The following is a 24,733-nucleotide window of genomic DNA, read 5'->3' as shown; positions in this document are numbered from 1 at the left end:
CCGGCTCTCTGCCCCTCCTTCCCCGGCACTTTCAGTCGGGTCCGTCTTTCTCTCATCATCCTCTTCCTTCTCTCTTCTCGTGGGTTTTGTTTACGTACAGACATGATACAAAGGGGACACCGAGGGAATCGCTTCCCCAAACGTCACCGTCGTTTCGCGTTTCAAACCGCCAAAAAAGGAAAAATCAAAACCAGCCAAAAAGCGGAATTTCCCCTTTTTTTATGTTGCCCCGCAAACCCGCCGTCCGTAGCACATAAGTCCTTCCAGCGTCCGTCCACACGTCACACAACAACAGGGGTGTAGTTTGGTTTGAAGAAAATAGACATTAAGAAAGGAAAAAGAAAGGAAAATCTCATGGCCATGAAGAACAAGGAGGCACGGCTTAAACACGCTTGCTTCAGTCATCCATGGGCTTGTCCTCGAGCGTCACTCCGCGGGGCGCGGTGAGGGAATCGCGAGGAGTCGACGGGCCGCTGTCTGTTCCTGCGCTGGGTGCGGCTGCCACGTGTCGGTCCAGAGAGTATCGAACACTGCTACGTCCCAGGCTGTTACGCTTCTCAACAGGCGATTCCAGAGCCTTGATTCTGGCCGCGACTCCCTCTGCTGCAGGCGCAGGCGCCGCCGCCGATCCATTGGTTGTCGTCTCCTTTGGCGAGCTGGTTTCGCTACCGGGAACCTCGAGACTGGATCTCTTGGCTCCAACAACGCTGCCCAAGCTAGAGCGGTGACGGTCGACTGCCGACGCAGGTGGGCTTGTCTGGATCGGGAAGCGAGTCTCAGGGCCACCCGTGCTGCGGTCACGTCTGTGGCCACGAGGGCTGGGCGCAGGGCTTGTTGCGCGACCACGGCTGCCGGCGGCCTTCTCGAGCAGAGCTCTATTCCGCTCTTCCATGTTGGCTCTCCGGTTGCTCTCGTCGGTGCTGATTGCGCGGGGGCGATTGTTGTCTCTGATCGATCCGCCGTGGCCAGCAGTAGACATACGCTTGAGTTCGCTGAAGATGGCGTCTTTGTTGTTGAATAGGTCACGAACGAGTCTGTAAGCATGCTTCTCTTCCATAGTCAAGGAGGTTTCCGTGCGAGGACGCAAGATGCAGGGCGCAATGCCCGTGGCCAAAGACGCGATGTAAGTCTCATCAGCCGAGGTAAGGTCGATTAGGCGGGTGAAGTGGTTCATACAGGCGTCGAGTGTTGCGATATTAGTAAGACGCATTTGCGAAAGCGTCTGTTGCAGCACAGGCACGCGAGCAGAATCGTCTTCCTGGGTTTGAGTCTGGTAGATTGTTCTGACAATCTCGTAAACGTGTGAGGAAACGAGGGAGTCTATAATATTGTTAGTACATGGCTTCTGCAAAACTGTGGGGATTTTCTTACCAGGCAGTTCAAGGAGATACAGCTTAAGCAGCGCCGCAACAGTTGGGATATCGAACTCATCAAAAACTTCGGCCGCAGCGGGCTTGCCGTCATTCAGCTTGCCACGGAGCTTGTGAATCTGCTGGAGTGGAACATCGACTAGCCACACATTCCTTCTGGCCTCGTCACCTTCAAGGTCAGGGTAGTGGTTATCGAGGTAGGTCAGAATGGTGGTGACAATGATAGGCACTCGCTTCTTATCCGCGCGCGCTCTTGCCTCGAGATCCACTCCGAATGTCTGCTCGTCGACCTTATTGTAGTAGTTCTCGTACACCACCACCTTGGGAATGAAGCTACCGGTCCGGTAGTTCTCTAGTAGGTATCTGAGGTCCCCTAGAGGCTGGACGGTCTCCTGGAAAAGCATCATGTGGTCCACAGCAGATTGCATGCTTGGAATGACGTTGCTGATGGTACCGGAAAAGTCCAGGATAACAGTCTTGATGGCCTTGAGACGGTCCAGCTCGCAGCGCTCCAGGAAGCGGAGGTGAATGAAGATGGTCTCCTCCAGATCGCAGCGCATCTCGTCCAACTTGCGCACGCCACCCTTGTACTTGTCGTCGGCTTCCCTGGCCTCACGGCGCAATCGCTCCGGTGGGGTCTCGTTGGGGTGTTGGTTGTTAAGGACGTTCCAGTTGGCGAGGTATTCGCTGACGGTTCCGACCACGGGTGAATCCGACGACTCGGATGCAGGAAGGGAAAATGTGCGACCAAGAGGCGACTTCTTATCGGGGATACCGGACAGTTTGAAAGCCTTGGGACGCCACTGGTAGAACATCTTGGAGCTGTTGGCGAAAGTGCTGCCAACGTTGCCAATCAATCTCAAGTATCCGTTCGAGATGAGGTCCTGTCCAATTCTCTCTGCATAGCTGACGCTCGTCGTGTTCATGTGCCTCTGCAGGTACTCGACAATGTCTGAGCCAGCCGATGTGTTCTGGTAGGTTCCCAGAATGGGCACCTTGGTCTCCCCGAGCTTGATGGTGTTCAGCATGTGCGCCAGGATCTTCTTGACTTGCTCGGGCTGGTAGATCTCGTCACCGATCTCGATGGGCTCGTCGTCGTCTTCTTGGGGGTGAAGCTCGGGCTCCTTGTTTTCGGAGACCTTGATCTCGGGAATGTTGTTCTTCGGGCTGTTCTCGGGGTCCTGGAAGGCCAGCTTGGTTTCCTCCTCGATATCCTCAACCAGTCGGCACTTGTTGAAGTAGGTGCTCCTCAGCTTCTTGACCAACTCGGCCTGCCTGTCGTGCGCCTTGATGCGAGCTTGCAGCTCATCCTGAGAGTCCTGGATGCGCGACTCGTGGGCATCGCACCAGCGCGAGAAAGGGTTGACGACCAAGTCCCGAATGTTCTGAGCAATCTTCTTGTGGTTTTTGGCGCCCTCTTCCATCTCAGTCCGAACACCATCGAAGGCCTGTGATGAAGGTTAGCACGAGCCTCGGGAAAGCTCTCGGTGGGGACGTTATGCGAACCTTGCGAACGCTGGCACCATCATCTTTTGAGAAGCCACCCTGGATTTTGTCTGCGTTTGGTGCAATATCTCCTAGTCGCTGACTGTAAATCTCCTCGGCTTCGGCACGCATTCGAGCGACAGTCAGGACTTGTCGGTTTTCTTGGACACCTTGCTGCAACTTGCTGAAGAGGACGCCGAGTCCTAGCGCGGAGATGCTTAGCCAAAGCGCGAGGGGTTGCAGTAGCGCATTCAGTTGACTTACCTGCAGCATAGTCGCTGGACCAAAAGGAATCTTCGAAGCCCGGCATGATGCCTAAAAGCTCCTACCTGTCGCGGACGATGATGCTGTGTTGATACGGGTTGAGGCTGAAAAGTTTGGCGGGCAGAGAGAAAAGGAGGCGGCGAGAAATGTTTCGTTTAGTCGTTATGCAGGAGGCGGGAGGTGGGAGGGAAAGATGGGTTGGTATTTTCGGCTCGAGATTAGAGACGCTTTTCTATCGGTTGCGAGAAGCGAAGGAATACGTCAGCCGCGATTGACTCGGCAGTACAGACTATTCTTAGAAAAGACGGCCGGCAACAAACAAAACGAGAGATAAAAGAGACAGGTGCAGGAAGGTGAAGTAGAAGCAAGATGCTGTAGTGTTCGTTGTCGTCGTCCTTTGTCAGGGGCACATGCCAGTTGGAGGAGGAAATTTTGGAGAGCAGAAATGGAAAAGGCTTTGGAGTGAAGGTGCTGGTGGTCAGTGGTTGCTGACAGGTTCAAGGTTCAAGGTTGAAATGCACCTCAGGTTGGGGGGGGCAGAAAGGATGGAAGGAGAAGCTGCTTCCACCTGCTGCTGCTTTGCTTTGCTCTCAATGCTCTAGCTATTCCTTCCTCCTGGCTCCTGCTGCTTCCAGATTGCTAGGAATAGGAACCTGGATCCGTACTGTGCGTCCAGCTGTGCGTCCCTCGGTCTCCGCAGGGCCATCAGTGAAGCTTTACGACGTGCGGCACCTCTTCCCACTTCATCATCCACCTCCTGCAGCCAACCCGGTGACACGGCATCACACGGCATCAACCTAGATCAAAGGTCAGCAGCATGGTATTCTCCTGCTGTAGGTACGCATACCTCATGCCCTTGGAGGGCTCTGCCACTGCCAACAATCTGCCCGACGAACCGGGGCTACAGAGACACTATCCGTAAAGCAGTCTAGCAATGCTGCAATGGCAACGGTCATTGGGGCCTTGCTTGCGTGCCTTGCCTTGGTCCTTCAAGTTTGAACTTGGAGACGTGGCATTCCATTCCATTGGCCCCCCTGCCTCATGACGAACGATCGAACGAAAGCTGGCCCCTCAGGCGGCAGACCCTTAGCCGGCCTCACTGGACGACTCGGATAGGCCTGGGGAGTTGGGACCTTGGCTGAAAAGCCGATGATGATGGGAGGAGCCATCTGAAGCCAAAAATACATCATGCTCCAGCCATTGCCCGATCCCCACTCATCTCCTTTCCCAGTGTGTGACTGGTCAGGGCCCCAATTGCCCCCCGTTATGCTCCATTCAAAGCAAATGACCCTGAATGAGGCAGCCAAGCAGAAGCAAAGCAGAAAGCTACCGATGTCAGGGCAAGGACAGCTTGTGTGAACCCCCTGCATTCGTCTCTGTTGCAGAACGATGGGGCTATTCCCAGCTGGACTGGAGAGACTCGGCTCATTCACTCACTTGCGAAGCGAACCCCAAAGACGTTCTCAGCCCCCTTCTCACAGGGCTGACCTCCCAAACCAGTTGCCGCCGCCAATTTGACGCCGTATTAAGTATCATCTTCACAAGTTATGCAGTCCGGGATAAGGTTTCCTCGTCACTATCCAGAGGGAATGTTTCTGAAGACGTCAAAATTGGTTATTGTCTTTGTTCACTTCTTTGTTGCTGAACGAGACTTTACATGGACCACTGCCACCGTAAGTTGAAACTGAAGAGAATTGTCGCCGATCACCAAGCCCCTTCCTCTAACCCCTTAGAACCCTCGTTGCCACTGGGACGGTTCCCCAGACGACAAAAGGCCGTTGTTAATAATTACCAAGGGCTGGTCTGCGGCCTATGTACGCAGGATGTACTAGCGAAGACGAAACCCAACGATTGCCCCATACAGTCCGTAATCTTGTCTGTCAGGCAATACCCACCCAGCCCAGCACATGGGAATCGTTCCATCGCTGAGTTGGCTGGGGAAGGCTCAACTGAACGCAAGAGCCAGCCATCATCCGAAGTTGTAAAGTCATGACTGGGAGCTTCCCGTCTATGAGGTCCGTTCCCGAAATTCTAATCCACAAGCCCACTCTAGTGCATGTACCTAGTCAGTGCTTGCCCCTACTTTCGGATTTTGATGCACTGTCCTAAAGTAAGAAAAATCATCTGTCCAACTATGCAACCATGCATTTCATTGTAGACCCAAGAGATCTCGAGAGAACAATTTCTCGAGAAAACAATATCGTTTGGGCCTTGATTCACGCTACGCAAGAACTTACGACAATTCTAGGCTGACTTTCGCACGGCTTGCTGAAGCTCGGGCTAAGGTATTCGTACTAAGTCAACTGGATCTATCAGGAACTGTAGAATGTACTATGACCAGGCTGCAAATCAATCCATGACTTGTCAGTATCTATAAAAGTATGAAATCTTAATGAGCGTTACTATTAGGACTATAAGAAATTCTTACAAACGTGTCCAAACTTAATCAAGTCCTCAGATAGGATTTTGGGAGCTTCCCAAACGGTCCCTTATCGCCGGGATCAACTCGCAGATAAGAGTCTCACGCAATCGCAGCTCGGAGCTTTGACCCCGGGCACTCTGTGACGTGATTCCTAATCAACCAAATGTATTGCAACATGCCTGGAGTCTGAACCCCTCGGCTTCCCTCTGTGAAGGATCATTGACTTTCACAACAAGGCAGTATCTCCTTTTGAGGCGGTCTTCAGACACCCTATTGACAGTAAGTTGTCTGGGTTCATATGACATCGCCAACTCGTTATTCGCACTTATGATGGTGTAATGAGGCAAGCAGCGCTGACGAATAACATAGCCGTGAGACACAGACCTAAGATTGCTAGTCACCCAGGTCACACCCAACGCCATGGATGAAAAGAAGCAGTTCATGTGTGACGAGACTGGCGATGAGGCCCAGTTGCCTCCTCGCAAGACTCCGTCTCCTGCAAAGAAAGTCGTTGTTGCTTGTTTCGCCCTGTGGCTCGTGACACTAACCTTTGGTGTCCGTCCTATGAAGTCATGCTATCATCAAATGAGAAAGCCATGGGGCGTGCCCCTTACCGTCGAGGAGAGGGCTCAAAATATTCTTTCTCATACTCCATTGATAGGTACGACCACCCTGTGCATTCTGTACGACACGATGAGAAGTGCTGACCGACCGTCATCGTAGATGGCCACAATGACCTCCCTATTCTCGTCCGAGGATTCTTCAACAACCACATCTACGAGAAGAACTTCACTGAGCCCTTTGAGAACGGTGGTCTTGTTGGCCACGTTGATCTGCCCAGGCTTCGCAAGGGTCAGAACGGCGGTGCTTTCTGGAGCGTTTACACTCCTTGCCCTGCTAATGGCAGCGACTTCTCTGATGAGAACTATGCTGAGAGTAAGTCTTGGCCGTTTGAATGATCTGGAATTTATAACTCTAACACTTGTGACCGTAGGCGTCCAGTGGACTCTTGACCAAATCGATCTCATGACCCGCATCAAGGACTCCTATCCCAAGGACTTCTCCTCAAGCGCGAACAGCGGCGCCGCTTTGAAGGCATGGGAGAAGGGCCAGCTCATCTCCCCTCTGGGCGTCGAGGGTCTGCATCAAATCGGCAACTCTGTCGCCAATCTCCGACGCTACCATGCCCTGGGTGTCCGCTACTCGACCCTCACCCACAACTGCCACAACAAGTTCGCCGACGCCGCGCTGCTCGAAAGCCCTCTGCGCAAAGCAGAGCCTCTGTGGCACGGGTTGAGCCCTGCCGGTCGCCGTCTCATTCACGAGATGAACCGTGTCGGGTTGATTGTCGACCTCTCCCATACAAGGTAGGTTTCGAGGACCCGTTGATCCCTACAAAGGATGGTTTCTAACATTTCTTACAGCGCCGAGACACAGATTGATGTCCTCGGGGGCAAGGACTGGGAAGGCAGTAAGGCGCCTGTTATCTACAGCCATAGCTCCGCATTCAGCGTCTGCCCGCACCCCCGCAACGTCAAGGATGACGTTCTGAAGCTCGTCAAGGAGCGCAACGCGGTTGTCATGGTCAACTTTGCGCCTGACTTCATCTCCTGCGTCGACTCCGGCAACGAGAACGGTCTGCCCACCTACGTCCCCGCCAACGCCACGCTTGACCAGGTCGTCAGGCATGCCCTGCATATTGGTAACCTTATCGGTTTCGACCACGTCGGTTTCGGCTCCGACTTTGACGGGATTGCGTCGGTGCCCAAGGGTCTGGAGGACGTGTCCAAGTACCCAGCCCTTGTTGCCGAGCTGCTGAGGCAGGGTTTGAGTGACGAGGACGCGGCAAAGGTCGTTGGCGGAAATGTTCTCCGCGTCTGGAAGGAGGTTGAGGCGGTTGCCGAGAAGCTGCAAAAGGACGGCCAGCCTGTTCTTGAGGATGATATCGCAAGCCCGAAGTGGTAGGGGCAGTGCGCTGGAATCAGCATCAATGGGTTCATAGATGCCTCAAACTTTCGCTCCTGTGCGTATCTAAGACAATGGTGAAATTGGAACCGGAATTGATGGTACAAGTGGTATAGTTTTTCATAGTCATACATGTTTGGGCACACCACAGACCCGTCTATGTTGTACATTCGGTGGTCATGCAATGAGCACCACCTCAAAATCTAACCCATTCGCTCTCCAAATACCCAGTCGACAGCCACCACAAAGGGCGTTTACCATCGTCTGTTCGCAGAATTGTGCTTCCTGGCCGACTCGATCTGGGTCCTCGTCCGCTGTCCTCTCACGGGGAGGTTCATGGCGTGTCTTCTTCCCCGGTAACTTCCCATATCCTTTAGTCTCATGACGTTCTGTTGAATGATCTTCCGCGCATCGCTTTCTATCGTCATTGTCGATAACTCTGCCGTAAGAGCCGTGACGGTTTTCGGTGGCAGAGCGCCGACTTTGGACATGGGGGAGATGGAGTATTTGGCCAAAATGCGGGATGATGTGGTCGGCCCGAGAGCGAAGAAAGACTCAAGCGCCTTCTATAAAGAGAATAAGATCGTTAGCATCGTCGTATGTGGTTTACAGCTGGGTCGTTATCGTTCGCAGGCGAAGGGGATGCCGTACCTTCACGAGCTTTTGCTCGGAAAAGTTGACTCCTAGAATGAAAACCTATAGAGGGTCAGTCAGTTGCCGCTCCTGTGTCTGTCATAAGATATCCATCTTACCATTTTCTTCAATTTAAAACCCGAGTCCTCGAAAAGAGCGTCACTATCGTCGCCGCGGGCTGATCCGGTGCCTGCAATTGATGATGGGATCGCGAAACTTCGAAATCATCGATGCACTCACGGAGAGTCGGCGCCGGAAAATAGTGGATCCAATTGCAACGCGGCGGTGGCAGGTGCTGCACGTAGTCTAGTGACACCAGTGGCTGCCCGGCTGCATTGATAGCACTGATCCGCCCAGAAGGCGACCCTTTATGCCATGGACCCATCCACTTCCACGGATTGCCTCCCCCCATTGGGCAGTTGCGGCGACCAGGGTCCGAGCTCGACTTCCTCATTCGCGTGCTTCAGAGAGGGGAGTTTGAAACGTAGCTCTACGGTTCCGAGGGTCCCTCTATTTAACACACTGTCCCTTCTGGCGATAACCTCTCCTCCCTTCCCAGACGGTTCTTACTTGCATCCACAGAATCTGAATTTCTTTCCCCAATTGATCGAGTTCAGTGCGCAGTGTCCATCATGTTCAGCATTCAGAGACTCGTCTCTGCCCTCCTCCTCGCCGGAGTGGCTCTGGCCTTCTTCGCGCAGACCGCTGAGGCTGCCAAGGGCCCCAAGATCACCCACAAGGTCTACTTCGACATCACCCACGGCGATGAGCCCCTCGGCCGCATCACCATGGGTCTGTACGGAAAGACTGTCCCCAAGACCGCTGAGAACTTCCGCGCTCTCGCCACCGGCGAGAAGGGCTTCGGCTACGAGGGCTCTACCTTCCACCGCGTTATCAAGCAGTTCATGATCCAGGGTGGTGACTTCACCAAGGGCGATGGCACTGGTGGCAAGTCCAGTGAGTTGCTCTCAATCCAAACCGCTTTCACAGTTCTGCGTGATGACTGACGATATGGAAACTCCACAGTCTACGGCGAGAAGTTCCCCGATGAGAACTTCAAGCTTAAGCACTCCAAGAAGGGTCTCCTGTCCATGGCCAACGCCGGCAAGGACACCAACGGCTCCCAGTTCTTCATCACCACCGTTATCACCTCGTAAGCACACCTCGCCGACAACTACAAACACTCCATACCCACGAAGTTGCGCTAACTCTACAATCACAGTTGGCTCGATGGCCGTCACGTCGTCTTCGGCGAGGTCCTCGAGGGCTTCGACGTCGTCGAGAAGATCGAGCAGGCCCAGACCCAGCCCGGCGACCGCCCCGCCAAGACGATCAAGATCGCAAAGAGCGGAGAGCTGGAGGTGCCCCCTGAAGGTATCCACGTGGAACTCTGAGCACGTACTGTGACAACCCGTCGTCCCTCGCTGTCTCCTCGTTTTATCATCAACCCGACACTTTTTACACCATTCCACCTTGACTCTTCCCGCTGATGACCTCCCGAAATTGATGAAACAACACACAAAAACGTACTTGGTTTGCTGATGGCTACGCCCCCCTCGTTGCAGGCGAATACGGCACTAGCGAGTGGGCGTCAGGCTACTCCAACGAGGATACGCCGCTGGAGGTGGGCTCCGGCGAGGGCTGGTCCCTAATCCAGAAGGGTCTCTTCGGTGGTGTTGTTGTTGCTGCGATCGTCGCCTACATCAAGTTCAGCAAGTCCAGGGCCGCAAGAGATGTCGGCTACGAGAAGACTATGGCGTAAAGGGGGATTTGACAGGGGGAAGCGGGCATCGACTTGGCTCAGGAAATACAAGACAACAACAAATGCCAGCTAACAAGAAATGGCCATCACATGCATATGTCAACTATATTCGAATGTGCAATTTGTCGTGATGTTGAAAATGTTGTATCTACGTCTTGCATTCTCTTAAAGCATAGTCCAATAGCTGTAAAGCACCCATCCCAAAGCGCATCACGTGTGGGGTACCAAAAAAATTCCGTACTGGCCAAATTTCAACTCAAACACACCCCTCTACAGTTGAATAGCGAACAACCGATCATACCTGACGCCCGCAAGACAAAACAAGAGAAAAAAATATGAAGCTGCTTAGTCTCAACTTTTTGACCTGCGCGGTCAAGGCCTGCAAGTCCTCCGCGGCCTCGTTCCCCCTCCACCCCAAGGACGCAGAGCTGGCGCAGGACGACATCGAGGTCAACCCCCAACTTCTCTTCAACGTCCTGCCCCGCTTAGACTGGGCCGCTCTGCGAACGAACGCAACTGAGGTAAGGCTCTCATTCATACTTTATCTTACATTGTATTTTCCCTCATATTTTGGTCTTCCGTCTGAAGATGTCTTATTTCTATACATCATCCAAACTCATATACGTCCCCTACACCATCTCTTTTGTTTCATGTACGTGCAGATTGCTAATTAGTCACCTTAAAAGCTGGGCTTCCCCGAACTCCCCACGGAGGCCCCCTCGGCAGAGCAACTCGAGGGCGACGAGAAGATGCTCAAGGAACTGCACCACCTCCTCATGGAGACGCAGATCATGGAGGGCAAGCTCGTCTGCGGCAACTGCGGACACGAGTACGCCATTCGCGAGGGCATCGCTAACTTTTTGCTGCCGAGTCACTTGGTCTAAGAGGCAACGCTCCGATCATGGGGGACCAAGTTTGGAGAGATGATGAAGAATTTTGATTTGAGACGGCCGACGAGGCTGTAGTAGGCGTTCATGGCGTTTTTCTCCTCTCACAACAAAGCATGAAGGTTCTCTGTTGTGGGGGGAGGGGAGGTGGGCGGCAAACAGAGGAAGAAAAAAAAGGTCCATTTGTTATAGAAATACATTTCATGCCATTTGCGAGAAAAACACTACATTGGTCTCTACAGACCACAGGGCCCCTTTCCTGTGCTCTCTAAGTATCATGCCCCTTGGTTCCTCCGCCTTTACTCGAAACATGCCTGTCAAAAGCCAGCCGATAACTCCCGACGTTCTCAAATGAAATACACAGGTTGTTGAAGGAGGCACTCCTGGAAAAAAATGCCTGGCGGCGATTTTGATACACATCTACTGGGCCTTTTTGTGAGCCGCAGGGCCGTTCTCCTTCTCGAAAGCACCGTACGGGATCTCGAGGCTGGCGAGAGCCCTGATGCCGACACCGAGAATGCTGAAGAGAACAATAGTGGCGATAATGGCGTGGAAGACGCCTACGGTCATGTCAGTCTCATTCATAGCACCACGAATCGACGAGACTCCATCACTCACCTGGGGAGAAGAAGACGTATTTTTCAAAAAGAGGCAGCTTGCTCCACTCGGTCTGGTTGTCGGCCCTCCTGACGTGTCGCAGGCTCGCCTCGTGGCGCTTGAGCTCCGCGTGCAGAGGCTCGGTGGTGAACTCGGCCTCGTAGGTGGGCTCCGAGGGGCTGGCGAGGTAGATGACGGTGTACGAATCCGACGCCTTGCGCAGCTTCTCGAGGCGCTGGCCCAGGGCGTGGTCGTTGTCGGCGAGTGTGGCGGCTCTCGCGTCCCGTCCGAGGGCAGCGAGCCTGGCCTCCTCGACCTCGACCGTCTTGCCCGCGCACGACTTCTTGATGTAATCGGCCAGTTTTCCGATGGGCACCTCGCCGACGACCTCGGCGACGCTGTAGACGCCGCGAGCGTCCTTGTCGGAGATGGCGCGGCACAGGTTGGGCGATTGGCAGTCGCCGCTGGCTGGGTTGCGGATGTCGGCCGCGTTGACGTTGGGCTGGGAGACGAGAAGGTAGCGGTCTGTCGGGCAGGAGGAGAGGAGACCCTGAACGGCCTTGACGACCTGGAACTGAGTCTGAAGCTGAGCGGGGTTGGACTTCGCGAACCTAAGGGGGAGAAAGACATGTTAGCAGTGTTCGATGACGAGGATGGAAGGGTTCGGTGGTAGGTCGAAACGTACTCAGCGGTCGAGAGCATGATGAAGGGCGAGGAGTCGGTGAAGGCCTGCACCGAGGCGCACAAGGCCATGAGGCCTGCTGTTCTTGATAGACGCATGGCTGGTTGATGTGGTTGAAAGCTTGCCCGTTTGGATGCGATGGCTAGCCTTCGTCGTTCTGCCAGGAGTTATGCTGCGGATTAGCTCCAGGGACGACGTAGCTTGGATACATGCGTCTATGCGAGCTCAACGTAATCAGCAACTACACGCACGCCCGCTTAAATACATTTCTGCAATCGCGATCCAACAAGGCCTCTTCAGGTCAGTTTCATCAAGGTCACTACCTGCCCCGCCCCTGCATATCGTTTTACAAGAGCGATGCACCTGCGGTGCAGCCTTAATTCATCAAAACGCCCGCCAGTTGTACTCACCTATAGCTTTTGATGCTTCAAGATCTACATTCTCATGGAATGCGGTATCGGCATTTTAACACAATCCACATTCATAATGCATATGAATGACCACTCGTTCCAATTTCTAATGCATATAGTGTAGCTCACTCCCGGGCTCCTCAAGGCTCTTCAAGAGTTCATGCATGTCAAGAAGGTATATCTGCACTGAGCAGCTCGCAGTCGTCGAGGGACAACTACAAGAGACTCTCATCGGGACGGGCAAGAAAGTCACGAGTCGGGCCGTACGCAGACCTTCGATAAACAAAACACAATTGTGAGAACTACTGGGTTCCGACATAGGTAACCATCCGAACATTCGTGACCGTATCAAACAGCAGATTGACGTGAGCGGAGCTTCATGAACCTTGAAATCATCAGAGGAAATGTCAGCATGTCAGCATGCACGGCAGTCGAGGAATCATGCAGTGAAGCCCCCTCGGGATGTCACCTACTGGTTTCGCTGACAGATGCACGCCTAGCGGGCGAGACCTGGAGCCCGTTCCAGCGCATTTAGCTCTTCGGCTTGGCCCGCGTCAGTGGGCCCTTACAGAGGCTGCAGCGGCATGGTCCTGCAAGGCTGCCAGAAAAAAACCCCCCAATGGAGTCGGATCCAGAAAATTTCACTGCGCCGCCGCCGCCAGAGAAAAAACCACCACCACGAGCCAGTCAACAGGCCCCATTATCGACACATTCAACCAAACACACACAATGTTCGCCAAACCCCGGCCCAAGAAATCCGTGCTCAGTGCGCCCCCCTCGAAGAAGAGAAAGGCGGTATCGGCGATCGAGGAGGTCAACTTCGATTTCGATGCGCGGGAAGACTACCTCACGGGTTTCCACAAGCGCAAGCTGCAGCGGCAGAAATGGGCACAGGAGCAGGCAGCCTCCAAGGCGCGGGAGGAGAAGATTGAGATGCGCAAACAGGTGAGTGAGGCAACCGCGGCCCTTCCGTCTCCCCTTGCATACGCACACGCATGCTGCTGCCTGCACTTGCTCGTCGCATGTACTGATGGTGTTATCACAGATCAGACAAGAGCGCCAACGAGAAGTCGAAGACCACGTCAATGCCGTGAGCGCTCTACTCAAGGAGGCTCAGGAGGCAGACTCGGATGGGAATCAGGAGATCAACGGATCAGATTTCGAAGAGTGGGACGGCATCGACGAGCCGGCCAAGGATCAGACAGATATTGTGGACTACGAAGACGAGTACATAGACGAGGACCGCTACACATCGGTCAAGGTCGAGGCCATATCCGTGACGCGGGACGGTCTCGAAAAGATCCACCAAGACGGCGACGAGGAAGAGAACGACAGCCAAGACGAATCCAAGGCGGACAAGCAGGCATCTGACCAGCCGGCAAAGTCAAAGAACCGGAAAGAGTGGCCCAAGAAGCAGAAGAAGAAGTTCACCTACGAAACAAAATTAGAAAGGTCACTGGGAGCGAGGAAGGCAAAAGCCAAAAAGGCAAGGTTCAAGAAAGATTAGTTGAAGGAGGGTATAATATCTCGCATTGGTTGCTGCAGCTGCTTGCCCAAGGAGTTGCCTCACGCCCAGCGTGGTCCGAGGTGGTTATGTGTAGATTCCCATGATGTCTGTGTCTGTTGAACAAAGACCAGGGGGGGGGCATCTGACAGAACAAAGCTCTTTGTTGGCCGGGGTTACAAAAAAAGGAGTAAAAATAAGGCTGCTATAACTCGGTCGCGAACCGTCCCGTCATTTGCATTCCACCGCTTGTTGGGATAGCTAAGTCAGATCGCCAACACAGTGTCCCAAGCCAGGAGTCTATCATGTAGAAAAGCCTTGCATAAATGACACGCGCAACAAGGACCTTAGATGTTGCCAATCTCGGCCTGGAAGTCCTCGAGCTCCTTCTGGACCGTCGCGTACTTCTTGGCCATCTCCTCGTACTTGGACTCCCACTGGTCGCGCTCCGACTCGAGAGCCTGGACCTTGCGCTCGAAGTGGCCGGCCTTGACGTCGGTCTGTCGGAGCCTGTGAAAAGACGGTGTAAGTAATAAGTAATGCATCGGTCGGTCGTTCGGTGGGGCGGGCTTTAATGAACACGATGGGGGTCGGAGAGTGAAAAGGGGGTATCATCGATTCGGCAAACAGGGTCCAGAACGTACTTCTCGTTGGCTTCCCGAAGGGTCTTGTCCGCCTCCTCGGCCTCCTCCTCGAGGAGCTGGAGTCTGCGCTGGAGAGTCTCGTTTTGTGTGCCGGTGCCAGCGCTCTCGTCGGCAGCCTTCTTGAAGTCCTTAACTGCAGTCTCAAGCTTCTCGACTTCGCCCTCGAGCAGACCGTTCTTGTGCTGCAGGGAGGTGATCTCCTGCTCCTTGGACAGGTTCTCCTGCTCCAGAGACTTGACCTTGGTCTGGAGCTCCTCAACCTTTGCGGCGTTATCGTCGGCCTCCAGACGAAGCTGGTTCATTTTCTGATTGACACCGTCGTTGTCAGCATCGATGACACGACACATTGGGGATATCTTACCCCTCCAGACCGCCGGTAGCAGTCGGGTGGAGCCAGAGTCAAAATGGCAAACTTACCTCCTTGATACGGTCCATGATGAATAGCTGCGAGTTGCTTTGACGTTGTAGTAGAGTCGGTGCAGGTTGATTGCGATAAGGAGAGTTGCTGAAGTTGAGAACGGGAACGGGATCGGTGGATGTGGGATCGCAGCTGTCGAGGATGGAAACGGGAGGAAAGGGTGTGAGGTGTTGAAATAACTGCCCCTCTACATGCAAGTCCGCTCCATGCGACCTGTGGCGGACCACCCTCAGCATGCCAGCCAGCAGCCAGACAGGCCTGGTCTTCACACGCTGGAAGGAAGCTGCAATCGGATTAGCTCAGACGCGGGCAGTGGGGTCAGTCAGGTGGGGTTGGGCTGTGGCACGGTGCTTTACTGCTTTCCCACCTAGGTACTGCGGTAGAGCCTAGAGGTGAACTTTGTACGGGGGTTTCCGCAGGGTCTGAGCTTCTTTCGTCGTTGTCCCGACAACAACGCCCCAAACATACGGGTCCGTTTACGATCTCTATCGTCTCTTCAACCCATGACAGACTCCAAAGTGAAGGGATTGATGACGACAATACAGCACCACGCAATTACGATCCAGCACGACCAAAGAAGACGCCGAGTCAACGACAGAATCAACAACCCCTCTGGCTCTATGCAAAATGCTGGCCCTTCGTGACGAGAACGCGGTCAACGCAGCTCAAGCTGCTCGTCTGGCTCCCGGGAAAGGGCAGCTGGCTCCCAAGACCCCTGGAGCCCGGTACCCAAAGACGCCCTTGAAAATTCCCCTCAACGACGAGAACGCTGTCGGAGGCGCCAAATCTGTGCTCGCCGCCAAGTCTAATGCCAACGGAAACATTCAACTCACGGCAAAGAAGCAGAACCTCGTCACTCCTTCTGGTAACACTTCCAATTCTGTCATATGAGGTATCAAAAGCGACTAACATCCTTGATAGAGACACGAGCTCGGGCACCTCTCGGAAACAAGACCACCAATGCAAAGGCTAGAGCCACCCAGAACACCGGAGGAAAGGATGGCGAGAAAACGCAGACGAAACCTACGACGACCAAGAAGCTGAAGCAGCGGTCTCCCAGTGTCGGCCCTCTTAAGCTAGAAGTCCGCAACGATCAGGCTGGTCCAGCCGATGAGCCTGATGTCGAGTACGCGCCTCCTACCGTCAAGGACTTGCCTTACGAGTCGGATGTCCTGTCGAAGGGAGATCTAACATTCGAGGGACTCAAACCCGAGAACATGTTCAAAGGATACTACAACCACTTCTACAACCCCATGGGCGAGGATGGAGTCAGACTTCAGGACAGGCAGCACCAGGAAAGGCTTCAGAAGGCTCTCAAGGAGAGTGACGAGCGTATCCTCCGAGACATTCAGGAAATGGACTGGTCCGTCTCGGACGTTCCTGAGACTTCCGCCATCTCTCAGCGAAAGGCACCAGCCCCGGCTCCTAACCCGGCCGTCACAAGAAAGGCGGTTGGAGGTGCTCCCAAGTACCCGCCCACGATTACCTCTAGAAGAGCTGCGTCTGCTCTGTCAATGTCCACCGGCAACACCATCAGACAGAAGAAAGTTGTCGAGCAAAAGCCCACGGTCAGAAGACCAATTTCTTCTATCCTTCCGAAGACCAGACCCAACAGGCCTGCTGTGGCCCCGAAGTCTTCGGTCGCTGAGAGTGCCATGGGAGAAGCCGTGTCGAGAAACACACTGGGCTACACAAAGGGTCGCTCAGCCTCTTCCTTTGTTAGCGGGCGCCCAGCATCCGCCGCTGCAGCTCGGTCGGTCTCGACAGATGCGAAAACGACCCTAGCTCCAAAGATGACTATGAGACGTGACGCATCCCCTCAGAAGCATAGACAGGAGGCCCGGAACGACAGCGAGGAGCTCGGCAAACTCCAATTCCTATCCATCTTCGATCCCGCCGGGGATGACGAAGATGATGGCATCGGCAGCGCGGGTCCACGAAACGAAGAGTTCGAAGACGATGAATTTGAGATGAAGTTGACATTTTAATCGCTCAACTATGTTGATGGATGGCGTTTGGAGATGATTACCCTCGTTTGTAAAACAGCAGGACGGCTGGGGACTTGGAGGCGTTTTTTGGCTGGCATTGTTGCCCACATGCAATGCCCGCGAGGTCAAACGGGCGATCAAAGACTGTGTTCGCGACCAGGGTTTACAATGACTGTATTTATTTACTTTGTTTGACTCTGTATAACTTATTACCCAGCATGGATCATTCACATCAGGGAGAGGCTTTGGCTCTCATAGCAAGCCACAGCTGCCTGCATGTATCACTTGAGTCGATTGATTTGCAGTTCTAAATTTCGACTGGCTTCCATGTCCTCAGGTGCTTGCGGCCTGTCAAACCTCTCGAATTAGCATTCAAAAATGGTGTAAACAAGGAGTGTATCTCTCTGGCACAGTGATTGGAAGATGGAATGATTGGCACGAGGTTAATCAGTTACTCCATTGGCTCGGCCATGATGCAACTGGACAGTTTATGCGGTGCCCCTGTCCTTCACGTCCTTGCCTAGCAAGACGCGAAAATTGAGCAAAGTGGAAGGTCTGGCGACGCGACTCTCTCCGGTGCCAGCTGTCAGAAGAGGCAGCTTCATCCCCACCCAAATTGCCGGTTGTACCCAGCACCGAATATTTGCAGAGGAATACTTGCTCTCACACCGGTCCTCGTCACGCAGGTCCCGTCTGAGCATCCATGCGTAACGGTGCTCCCTCGCCTTGTTCCGTGGCTGGTCTCCGCTAAATCGCATCCCTGAAAGGTTTGGACACTCTTCAACCTCCAACTTTCTGACCTCACTGCTACATTTTCTCCAGCCTCATATCCGTCAGTCGCATCGCACGAATCATCCGACCTCGTTTGCAAACCTGCTGGTTGATCGCATCGACTCTGAGTCCTTTGCGACTGGGACCTATTCTTCCTTGAATGACGCAGTCGGACTCCTGCCTCTTGCCATTCACTCGTGTCGCTAGCTACGCATCGGTCGCGTGAACAGCGACTCCGCGACCTTTTCTCCCGCTACACCGCTGCGGCCGCTTTCTTCGGCGATGACCTCTGTCCTTTAAGATCATCCGACATATAAGAGACGATGGTTGGTGGCAGGCGAGAGCGGTGAAAGCTGAACAATCTCACGATGACCCGCCAATCTTCGGCGAGCTTCGCGCAGTTCTTCCCTGCAGCCCCCCGCGTCGCTAGGGACAGAGCCAACGAACGAGAAAAGGCAAAGGCTAAGGTTCAAGACTCGGCAGGTGGCCTGCTTAGCGGCTCCAAGAGCGGCGGCACCCCTTCGGTCAACGGCACAACTGGAGAAAGGTCATCCACGGCTGATGGCCTACCTTCCGACACTTCGCAACAGCCACACGACGGTCATGAGTCGCCCTTAGGAGACACTCTCAACGCTGTCGGATCTGCAAGCTCTTACGCGAGTACGGGCTCATCCGTCTTCAGTACGGCTGCGCGACGAGCTGTCCCCAGCGGCATATCTCATATCCCTCCATCCAGCGGCACGCCGCTCACCTCCATTGAATCACCTTCATACCCAGGCAATGCTGCCTTATCGAAAACGACTATGCCACAAGCACAAAACACCGATCGGGGCGAGGCAGCGGTCTCACTCAATACCCCAACATCCCGCCTGAACAGCTCACTCCCGGAGCCATATCCTCAAATTGAGCGCATTCCCGCGCGAGATCCCAATCGATCGCGAAAAGGCATCAAGTGCACATATGATCCCTTCAACGACCGGACCCTATCGAAGCACGGCAGAAAAGATGCCAAGCCGATATATAAGGAGTTTGGATTGGTACGTACAAATACAATAAACCTGCCCAGTGTAGGGGGAGGGGGAGGCGTCATCTTTTGTGTGTGAGAGCTTTGGCTAATAAACTGAGTAGGAAGATGATGACGCCCCCCCTCCAGACCCTCGTCTCGCCAAAGGTGGGCGATTGGGTTATATCAACACCGATTTTCATCTCCCAAAGTCCCGATTGCGACAGTCGCCATACAACTTGAAACCATACACCTATTGTCCTAAGACCTCAATTGGTCCTGGGCCGCCTACACAGATTGTCGTTACTGGCTTCAATCCCCTCATCACCTTTTCGAAGGTGACGGCGGCCTTTGCGTCGTTTGGCGACATTGCTGAGAGCAGTAACAAAATGCATCCTGAGACGGGCAGCTACCTAGGTTTTGCAACGCTTCGGTATAAGGATGCGCATCCCAGCAGGTCGAGGCCCAACCCCATTGTGGCCACTGAATCAGCGCGCCGAGCTGTTAAAGCCATGCACGGGCAACGAATCGAGGCAAACACAATTCGAGTCGAATACGATCCTGAAGGAAAGAAAAGCCGTCGCATGCTCGAGGAAGTTCTACAAAAAGACAGAGTTACACGGGATGCTTCTATTGCAAAGGCGCCGCCCACCGGCCCTCGAATTGCGCCCGAAAAGATTCCTGGGCCACCACCGATGGCACCAAAGGGTCCTTCTTCTCACAGACAGGCCGTGGCTGGTGTGCCTGCTTGGGTCCCTAGCCAGCCCAAGATGCACATTGCGCTCGAAGAGAAGGTTATCGCGAAGCAGCTTGCCGGCGAGCCGTACATTTTCGTTGCGCATGAGCATGTTCCAGTCATGGTTACGACCATACCTCACATGAAGAAACGACTAAAAGCGTTTGCCCTTGAGGACATTCGCATCGACCGAACGGGATACTACATTCTGTTTCCCAACTCCTTTCACGGACGTAACGAGGCTTCGAAATGCTACAGAGCAGCTAACCATACCGACTTGTTCACGTACAACATGGTGATGCAATTATCGCTTCCGCCCTCGACAGGCCAAGACTCCGAATCTGCAGCTCCGCCACCACGACGGCGAACCCCCAGTCCCGAGCGCAAACGCCGAACGGATATACGAGTGCGCGAGGATAAGGATCGTCGTCGTCGTGAAGAGGAAGCAGACCTTGAGGAAGAGAAGCGACAGAGAGCTAAGAACTTTGATCCGGTCCTCGAGGCTTGCGAAGTGGTCACCCGAGAGCTAGCAGAGCACTTGATCAAGCACATACGGACAAGAGTTGCCGCTCCTGCTCTGACTAGCTTTCTGGATCCAGCAAATCACGCAAGCAAGCGACGAAAGCTCAACTTGGAGGACCCGGCTGGATCTGTCCCGTCTGTCACCGTCGATGCCGGCGATGAGAGCCCTGGAGTTAGTACACCCAACTCTGGCGCAGATCCAATTGAGCGTCGCACAGGTCGCCTGGAAATTGCTGCTCTGCCACGTATCCGCAAGGCCAAGGCTACTGCCCAAGGAGCCTCACGCAACCATGGATTCACGGACCCGTTCTCCCGCAAGCGCGCAGCACAACAGAGCCGGGGTGCCTTCCGATCATTGCACCATCGTCTCAAGAGCTACGATAGCGATGCTGAGTCCGATGATGAGGCCGCCATCAGGGAGTCCCTGGCGAGGGATACTGAAGAGCCTGACTCTCGACCCCGTAGCCGTATGAGCACAGACGACGACGTCAAGGACGACTTTGCCTCCTGGGGTCCCGGCGAGGAGGACTCTATGACGGAGGCAAGCTTCGCTATTGGCGATGGCCTAGCCTCGACGAAGAAGAGGAAGCTCGACTTGGAGATCCAATCGGCGATCAAGCGTCAGAAGAAGTCCGATGAAGAACTATTCGGAGTCAACTTGGAGGGCGTCGAGCCTGACTTGCCGGCTTCCTCAGAGGCCACACCCGATGTTGACCTACTCGAGACCCAGAGCAATCGCTCAGAGACTCCTGCGCTATCGGCTGCCAAAGGATTGGCAAAGAAGCAGAAGTTAAAGAAGAAGTCAAAGAGGCAAGTCTTCGAGGAAAGGGAGGCCTTGAAGAAGCAGCAAGTTCAGAATCCCACAGAGACAGAAGAGGAGACACCAGTTCCGGTCAAACCCTTGCCGGAAGAGGTCGAGACCGAGGTTTTGCCTGTAGAGAAGAAAGAGGAAGAGCCAGAGCCGCAGAAGGCCAAGGCAGATCCCTCATTATTCACTACCACGCCAGCTCCAGCCCTCGGCCTGTCTGGCGATTTCAGGCTCGATATCTCTGCACTGCAAGAGCTGTCGTTGTCTGCGGTTGACAGTCCAGATATCTCGAAACTCAGAAAGAGGTTTACTGGGGCAGATTTCGGTGACCCGCTTCTGTGGTTATGGCGGCGTAATCGTGTTCGAGAGCTCAACTCCGCCACTGGATCGGTTGACCAGGCTGTGGGCATCGATGGCTACTATGTACCCAACTCCACCGGCGCTGCTCGAACCGAGGGTGTCAAGAAGATTCTCAACGCCGAAAAGTCCAAGTATCTGCCTCACCACATTAAGGTTCAGAAGGCCAGAGAAGCACGTCAAGCGCGGTACAACAAGGACGGCAAAGACGCGGCGATTGAGGCTAGCAGGCTTGCTGTGGCAGAAAAGGCGGTGGCAAAGGGCAATTCGAGAGCAAATCGTGCCAACAACCGTCGGCATGTCTCTGCACTCCAAGATGAAAAGAAGATTTCGGGCGACTCTGACGCGTTCAAGTTCAACCAGCTTAAAAAGCGGAAGAAGCCTGTCAAGTTTGCACGATCTGCTATTCATAATTGGGGTCTATACACGGAGGAGAATATTAACAAGGATGACATGATCATCGAGTACGTCGGCGAGCAGGTCAGACAATCAATCTCGGAGATCCGAGAGAAGCGTTACCTCAAGAGCGGTATGGGCAGCAGTTATCTGTTCCGTATTGACGATAACACGGTCATCGACGCAACCAAGAAGGGTGGCATTGCTCGTTTCATCAACCACAGCTGTATGCCCAACTGCACTGCCAAGATTATCAAGGTCGACGGAACCAAGCGCATCGTCATCTATGCGCTCCGCGACATTGCTCAACGTATGCTACCCAACCTCGATCCTCTCTTTGTGTTTTCACGTAGAACTAACATTAGCGCAGATGAGGAGTTGACATACGACTACAAGTTTGAGCGAGAGATTGGCAGCTTGGACCGTATCCCCTGCCTTTGCGGTACGGCGGCGTGCAAGGGATTCCTCAACTAATCTCTATCGGTCTTTCTGGTGTTATCGGTGGTTGGGCTGCACCATTAGGTTGCATTCGCCCTGTGTATTTCTCAGGCCAAGTCGCCTGCTGGAGTTGGGACCTGAACTCATTTCCTTGGTGGAGGCGGGTATCTTGCCGCCTCTGATTTTCATCACCTCAAAGCATACCCATTTGGATCTGTCTCCTGCGATTATACTATATGCATAGCAACCAAGACAAAGGGAATGAAGACGAAACTTTTGGCGGAGATCGGCGGGAACGGGGAAAAAAAAACTAGTGTATCATGATTCACTTCGAATAGCTGGCGTTCATGTTGGGAGGACAGGGGGGGCTTCTTCATCAACTCACTTGGGCCCGGTGAAGCCCATAGCTTTACATGGGCCCCCGAAATCTGGTGGAGGATGACCAAACGATGAGGAAAAGAAATGCCTCTCGACAGTGAGCGAGGCAGAGAGCCACGCCACCCTTTCTAGGTAATCTGGGCGTATATCCGCACACAAACGAAACCACAAATGTACATATGGCGGAAGGGGGATATGCAAGTATTGAGAAGAGACTCAATCAAGGCGAAAGTACTGCTTATTTTTGATGCTCGGGCGATGCTTGTTCATGTGCTATGTTGTCTTGCCTTTTGAAGTTGCCGGTGCTGTCTTGAGACTGACGTTCCTCACAAAGGCGCTGAGGGGGTATAACGGACCGCTGAACTCCATGTCGTACCTGGTGTGGTGGTCAGTATACCGGGGTGCTTACAACCCGCGATGTGTGGGATGTCTATAAGCTTACCAGTAATTGACGGCCAGGACGAAGCCTTCACCGTCTTCCGGACAGGACTGGGAAACCTTGTGGTACCACATGGCGGGTAGGTAGAGCATGTCGCCCGGCTCCAGCGTAACGCGAACAGGCTCAGCGAGGTGAGAGTAGGGCGTCGCGTTGACCTGCGGCTGATCCGGATCCCATGTCGCAAAGGGGATAGTATTTGATGTTGCCGTTTCTTCTCCTTCATCTCCTTCTCCTCTTTCTGCTTCACTGCCTTCGCTGCCTTCGCTGCCTTCAGGCCGGTCCATATTCAACGCCAGCTCACCATCTTTTTCTCCCCGACGAGAATACGTCGCGGGCGCGAGGGCCGTCTCGTTGACACAGGGGTGGCAGCATGGCGGGAGGAGGACAAAGTGTTTGCGTCCGCGGACCTGGACGTAGATGTTTTCGTAGTTGTCCTTGTGCAGGGCGGTGACGGAGCGGGAGGCGCCGATCCAGAGGTTGATGGCGTCCGGGTCGCGGTCGAGGGCGATGCGGGCGAAGGGGATGGAGGGGGGTACGTGGGTGAAGAGGGGGAGATACTCGTTGCGGAGGTTGTCGTTTTCTGGGGGGGTTTGAGGGTTAGTTGTTTTTTGAGATTCTGTGAGAGTGGATGAGGGTTGGATGTGGTTGAGGTTTCTTCATTGTGATTGAGATATGAAATTGTTGATGTGAAGATATGAGTGTGATGAGAAAGCTGAGAGCAGGGAACAAGTGACATACGTGTTTGAGCATATCTGACTTCTGAGGCCGTATCTTTACTCTTTTCTTGGTTGATTACATAGTTGAGGAACTCTTCGAAATCCTGATCCTCCTCGTGTGGCTTCGCGAAAACGACATTTCCTTCATGGTCGGTTGGGGCGTCTGCATTACTGCGTGTGAACGAACCGTGTAAGTCAAGGATCGTGAAAAATTTCACCCCCTCCAAGATGGGCAGAGCGGGCACAGAATTCATTTTCTTTCCAGACTCACCCAAAAGGCGTCACGGCAACATTCACAGTCTGATCTTTAAACACGCGCAGCAGATACTCCTTGTCCCATGTCTTATTCGACTGCCACGAGGAGGCGGCGCCGCGGACGACGAAGGGTGTGTTGCGGGCGACGTAGCGCATGAACTCGAGGGGGCTCGGCTCCTCGTCGAGTTCCTCGATGAAGGCGCCGTTGAGCTCGTTGTAGGTGGTGATGAGCTCGGACAGGGGGTCGTCCTCTGGGGCCGCCTGGTCTCGTGAGTTCATGATGTCTTCTGACTTGTTAGGACTGTGGAAATGACGGTCGTTCACTTGAGTGGCTAATGATGAGGCACTAATGGTGAGTGTGAGAATGAGGTATGTGCGGTTGCATGACTAAGGTTGTAGCTGGAGCATTTGCGAGAATTGCTGCGATGGGTCACTTGAGTGCGAGATTCCCATAGAGTGGGTAATTACCTGCCATTGGGTGTCAACGTTGGATTTGATCTATTTCGTTTGAAACTGTAAAATTGAAGCCTCCGACCAACTTGTAGAATATTGAATGTTTCATACGCTCATAAATTGGTTCTATGCGGTGTAAATAGTTCGCGGTATGTGAAATAACCATGTCAAACTCAAATTTCGCATCTGCGCACCCGCACCGGCCCCGATGTCACGTTCACAACCACAGCCGGCGTGGAAGGCGTACCCCGGACTTCGGTCCTAGTGTATGTACATACTCCGTACCAAAAACGCAAATAAGAAAGAATACGATGCTCCCTCCACGCGAGCACAAGGGTCGCTTACCATTGGCATTGGGTTTTGTGAAGATACCCGGGATTTGTCTGCCGAATGCTGCCCGGGCACGGGAATCAGGGGTGGGTTAAACGCG

The 24,733-nt window shown here is 53.8% G+C and overlaps 12 protein-coding genes across 12 annotated transcripts; 7 read left to right on the top strand and 5 right to left on the bottom strand.

Moving 5' to 3' along the window:
* Window positions 1-397: 397 nt before the first annotated feature.
* On the bottom strand, window positions 398-4,288 carry CLUP02_08282 (uncharacterized protein; the record flags this gene model as incomplete). The annotated part of the gene is made up of 11 exons (XM_049287272.1): window positions 398-2,818; window positions 2,877-3,058; window positions 3,120-3,133; window positions 3,185-3,351; window positions 3,461-3,590; window positions 3,641-3,717; window positions 3,773-3,811; window positions 3,862-3,916; window positions 3,967-3,985; window positions 4,070-4,119; window positions 4,170-4,288. 11 exons carry the CDS (start codon window positions 4,286-4,288, stop codon window positions 398-400), a joined length of 3,273 nt encoding a protein of 1,090 aa, XP_049144415.1.
* A 1,187-nt stretch (window positions 4,289-5,475) lies between these two features.
* CLUP02_08281 (membrane dipeptidase) lies at window positions 5,476-7,506 on the top strand (the record flags this gene model as incomplete). The annotated part of the gene is made up of 6 exons (XM_049287271.1): window positions 5,476-5,482; window positions 5,782-5,820; window positions 5,924-6,202; window positions 6,265-6,477; window positions 6,536-6,908; window positions 6,966-7,506. The coding sequence occupies 6 exons, from the start codon at window positions 5,476-5,478 to the stop codon at window positions 7,504-7,506; spliced, it is 1,452 nt and encodes a 483-aa protein (XP_049144414.1).
* Window positions 7,507-7,760: 254 nt separating this feature from the next.
* CLUP02_08280 (30S ribosomal protein S13p/S18e) lies at window positions 7,761-8,593 on the bottom strand (the record flags this gene model as incomplete). The annotated part of the gene is made up of 4 exons (XM_049287270.1): window positions 7,761-8,072; window positions 8,158-8,202; window positions 8,259-8,329; window positions 8,380-8,593. The coding sequence occupies 4 exons, from the start codon at window positions 8,591-8,593 to the stop codon at window positions 7,761-7,763; spliced, it is 642 nt and encodes a 213-aa protein (XP_049144413.1).
* Window positions 8,594-8,771: 178 nt separating this feature from the next.
* CLUP02_08279 (cyclophilin type peptidyl-prolyl cis-trans isomerase/CLD) lies at window positions 8,772-9,901 on the top strand (the record flags this gene model as incomplete). The annotated part of the gene is made up of 4 exons (XM_049287269.1): window positions 8,772-9,096; window positions 9,166-9,292; window positions 9,362-9,513; window positions 9,705-9,901. 4 exons carry the CDS (start codon window positions 8,772-8,774, stop codon window positions 9,899-9,901), a joined length of 801 nt encoding a protein of 266 aa, XP_049144412.1.
* Window positions 9,902-10,236: 335 nt separating this feature from the next.
* On the top strand, window positions 10,237-10,785 carry CLUP02_08278 (uncharacterized protein; the record flags this gene model as incomplete). The annotated part of the gene is made up of 2 exons (XM_049287268.1): window positions 10,237-10,422; window positions 10,588-10,785. The coding sequence occupies 2 exons, from the start codon at window positions 10,237-10,239 to the stop codon at window positions 10,783-10,785; spliced, it is 384 nt and encodes a 127-aa protein (XP_049144411.1).
* Window positions 10,786-11,056: 271 nt separating this feature from the next.
* On the bottom strand, window positions 11,057-12,165 carry CLUP02_08277 (ER protein BIG1; the record flags this gene model as incomplete). The annotated part of the gene is made up of 4 exons (XM_049287267.1): window positions 11,057-11,171; window positions 11,213-11,348; window positions 11,407-11,996; window positions 12,071-12,165. 4 exons carry the CDS (start codon window positions 12,163-12,165, stop codon window positions 11,057-11,059), a joined length of 936 nt encoding a protein of 311 aa, XP_049144410.1.
* A 1,041-nt stretch (window positions 12,166-13,206) lies between these two features.
* Window positions 13,207-13,984, top strand: CLUP02_08276 (nucleolar protein 12; the record flags this gene model as incomplete). Its single annotated transcript, XM_049287266.1, has 2 exons — window positions 13,207-13,422; window positions 13,523-13,984. 2 exons carry the CDS (start codon window positions 13,207-13,209, stop codon window positions 13,982-13,984), a joined length of 678 nt encoding a protein of 225 aa, XP_049144409.1.
* Window positions 13,985-14,328: 344 nt separating this feature from the next.
* Window positions 14,329-15,279, bottom strand: CLUP02_08275 (actin lateral binding protein; the record flags this gene model as incomplete). The annotated part of the gene is made up of 3 exons (XM_049287265.1): window positions 14,329-14,491; window positions 14,626-14,930; window positions 15,043-15,279. The coding sequence occupies 3 exons, from the start codon at window positions 15,277-15,279 to the stop codon at window positions 14,329-14,331; spliced, it is 705 nt and encodes a 234-aa protein (XP_049144408.1).
* Window positions 15,280-15,670: 391 nt separating this feature from the next.
* CLUP02_08274 (uncharacterized protein) lies at window positions 15,671-17,031 on the top strand (the record flags this gene model as incomplete). Its single annotated transcript, XM_049287264.1, has 2 exons — window positions 15,671-15,908; window positions 15,965-17,031. 2 exons carry the CDS (start codon window positions 15,671-15,673, stop codon window positions 17,029-17,031), a joined length of 1,305 nt encoding a protein of 434 aa, XP_049144407.1.
* Window positions 17,032-17,144: 113 nt separating this feature from the next.
* Window positions 17,145-18,119, top strand: CLUP02_08273 (uncharacterized protein; the record flags this gene model as incomplete). Its single annotated transcript, XM_049287263.1, has 6 exons — window positions 17,145-17,192; window positions 17,268-17,309; window positions 17,369-17,414; window positions 17,519-17,738; window positions 17,799-17,970; window positions 18,033-18,119. 6 exons carry the CDS (start codon window positions 17,145-17,147, stop codon window positions 18,117-18,119), a joined length of 615 nt encoding a protein of 204 aa, XP_049144406.1.
* Window positions 18,120-18,170: 51 nt separating this feature from the next.
* CLUP02_08272 (SET domain-containing protein) lies at window positions 18,171-22,098 on the top strand (the record flags this gene model as incomplete). Its single annotated transcript, XM_049287262.1, has 2 exons — window positions 18,171-18,839; window positions 18,931-22,098. 2 exons carry the CDS (start codon window positions 18,171-18,173, stop codon window positions 22,096-22,098), a joined length of 3,837 nt encoding a protein of 1,278 aa, XP_049144405.1.
* A 615-nt stretch (window positions 22,099-22,713) lies between these two features.
* CLUP02_08271 (phospholipase A2) lies at window positions 22,714-24,303 on the bottom strand (the record flags this gene model as incomplete). Its single annotated transcript, XM_049287261.1, has 5 exons — window positions 22,714-22,816; window positions 22,883-23,495; window positions 23,618-23,766; window positions 23,867-24,196; window positions 24,239-24,303. 5 exons carry the CDS (start codon window positions 24,301-24,303, stop codon window positions 22,714-22,716), a joined length of 1,260 nt encoding a protein of 419 aa, XP_049144404.1.
* Between the last annotated feature and the right edge of the window lie 430 nt (window positions 24,304-24,733).

The sequence above is a fragment of the Colletotrichum lupini genome, chromosome 4 (genome assembly GCF_023278565.1).
Source record: "Colletotrichum lupini chromosome 4, complete sequence".
Classification (NCBI taxonomy): domain Eukaryota; kingdom Fungi; phylum Ascomycota; class Sordariomycetes; order Glomerellales; family Glomerellaceae; genus Colletotrichum; species Colletotrichum lupini.
This window is presented reverse-complemented; position numbering and strand designations above follow the sequence as displayed.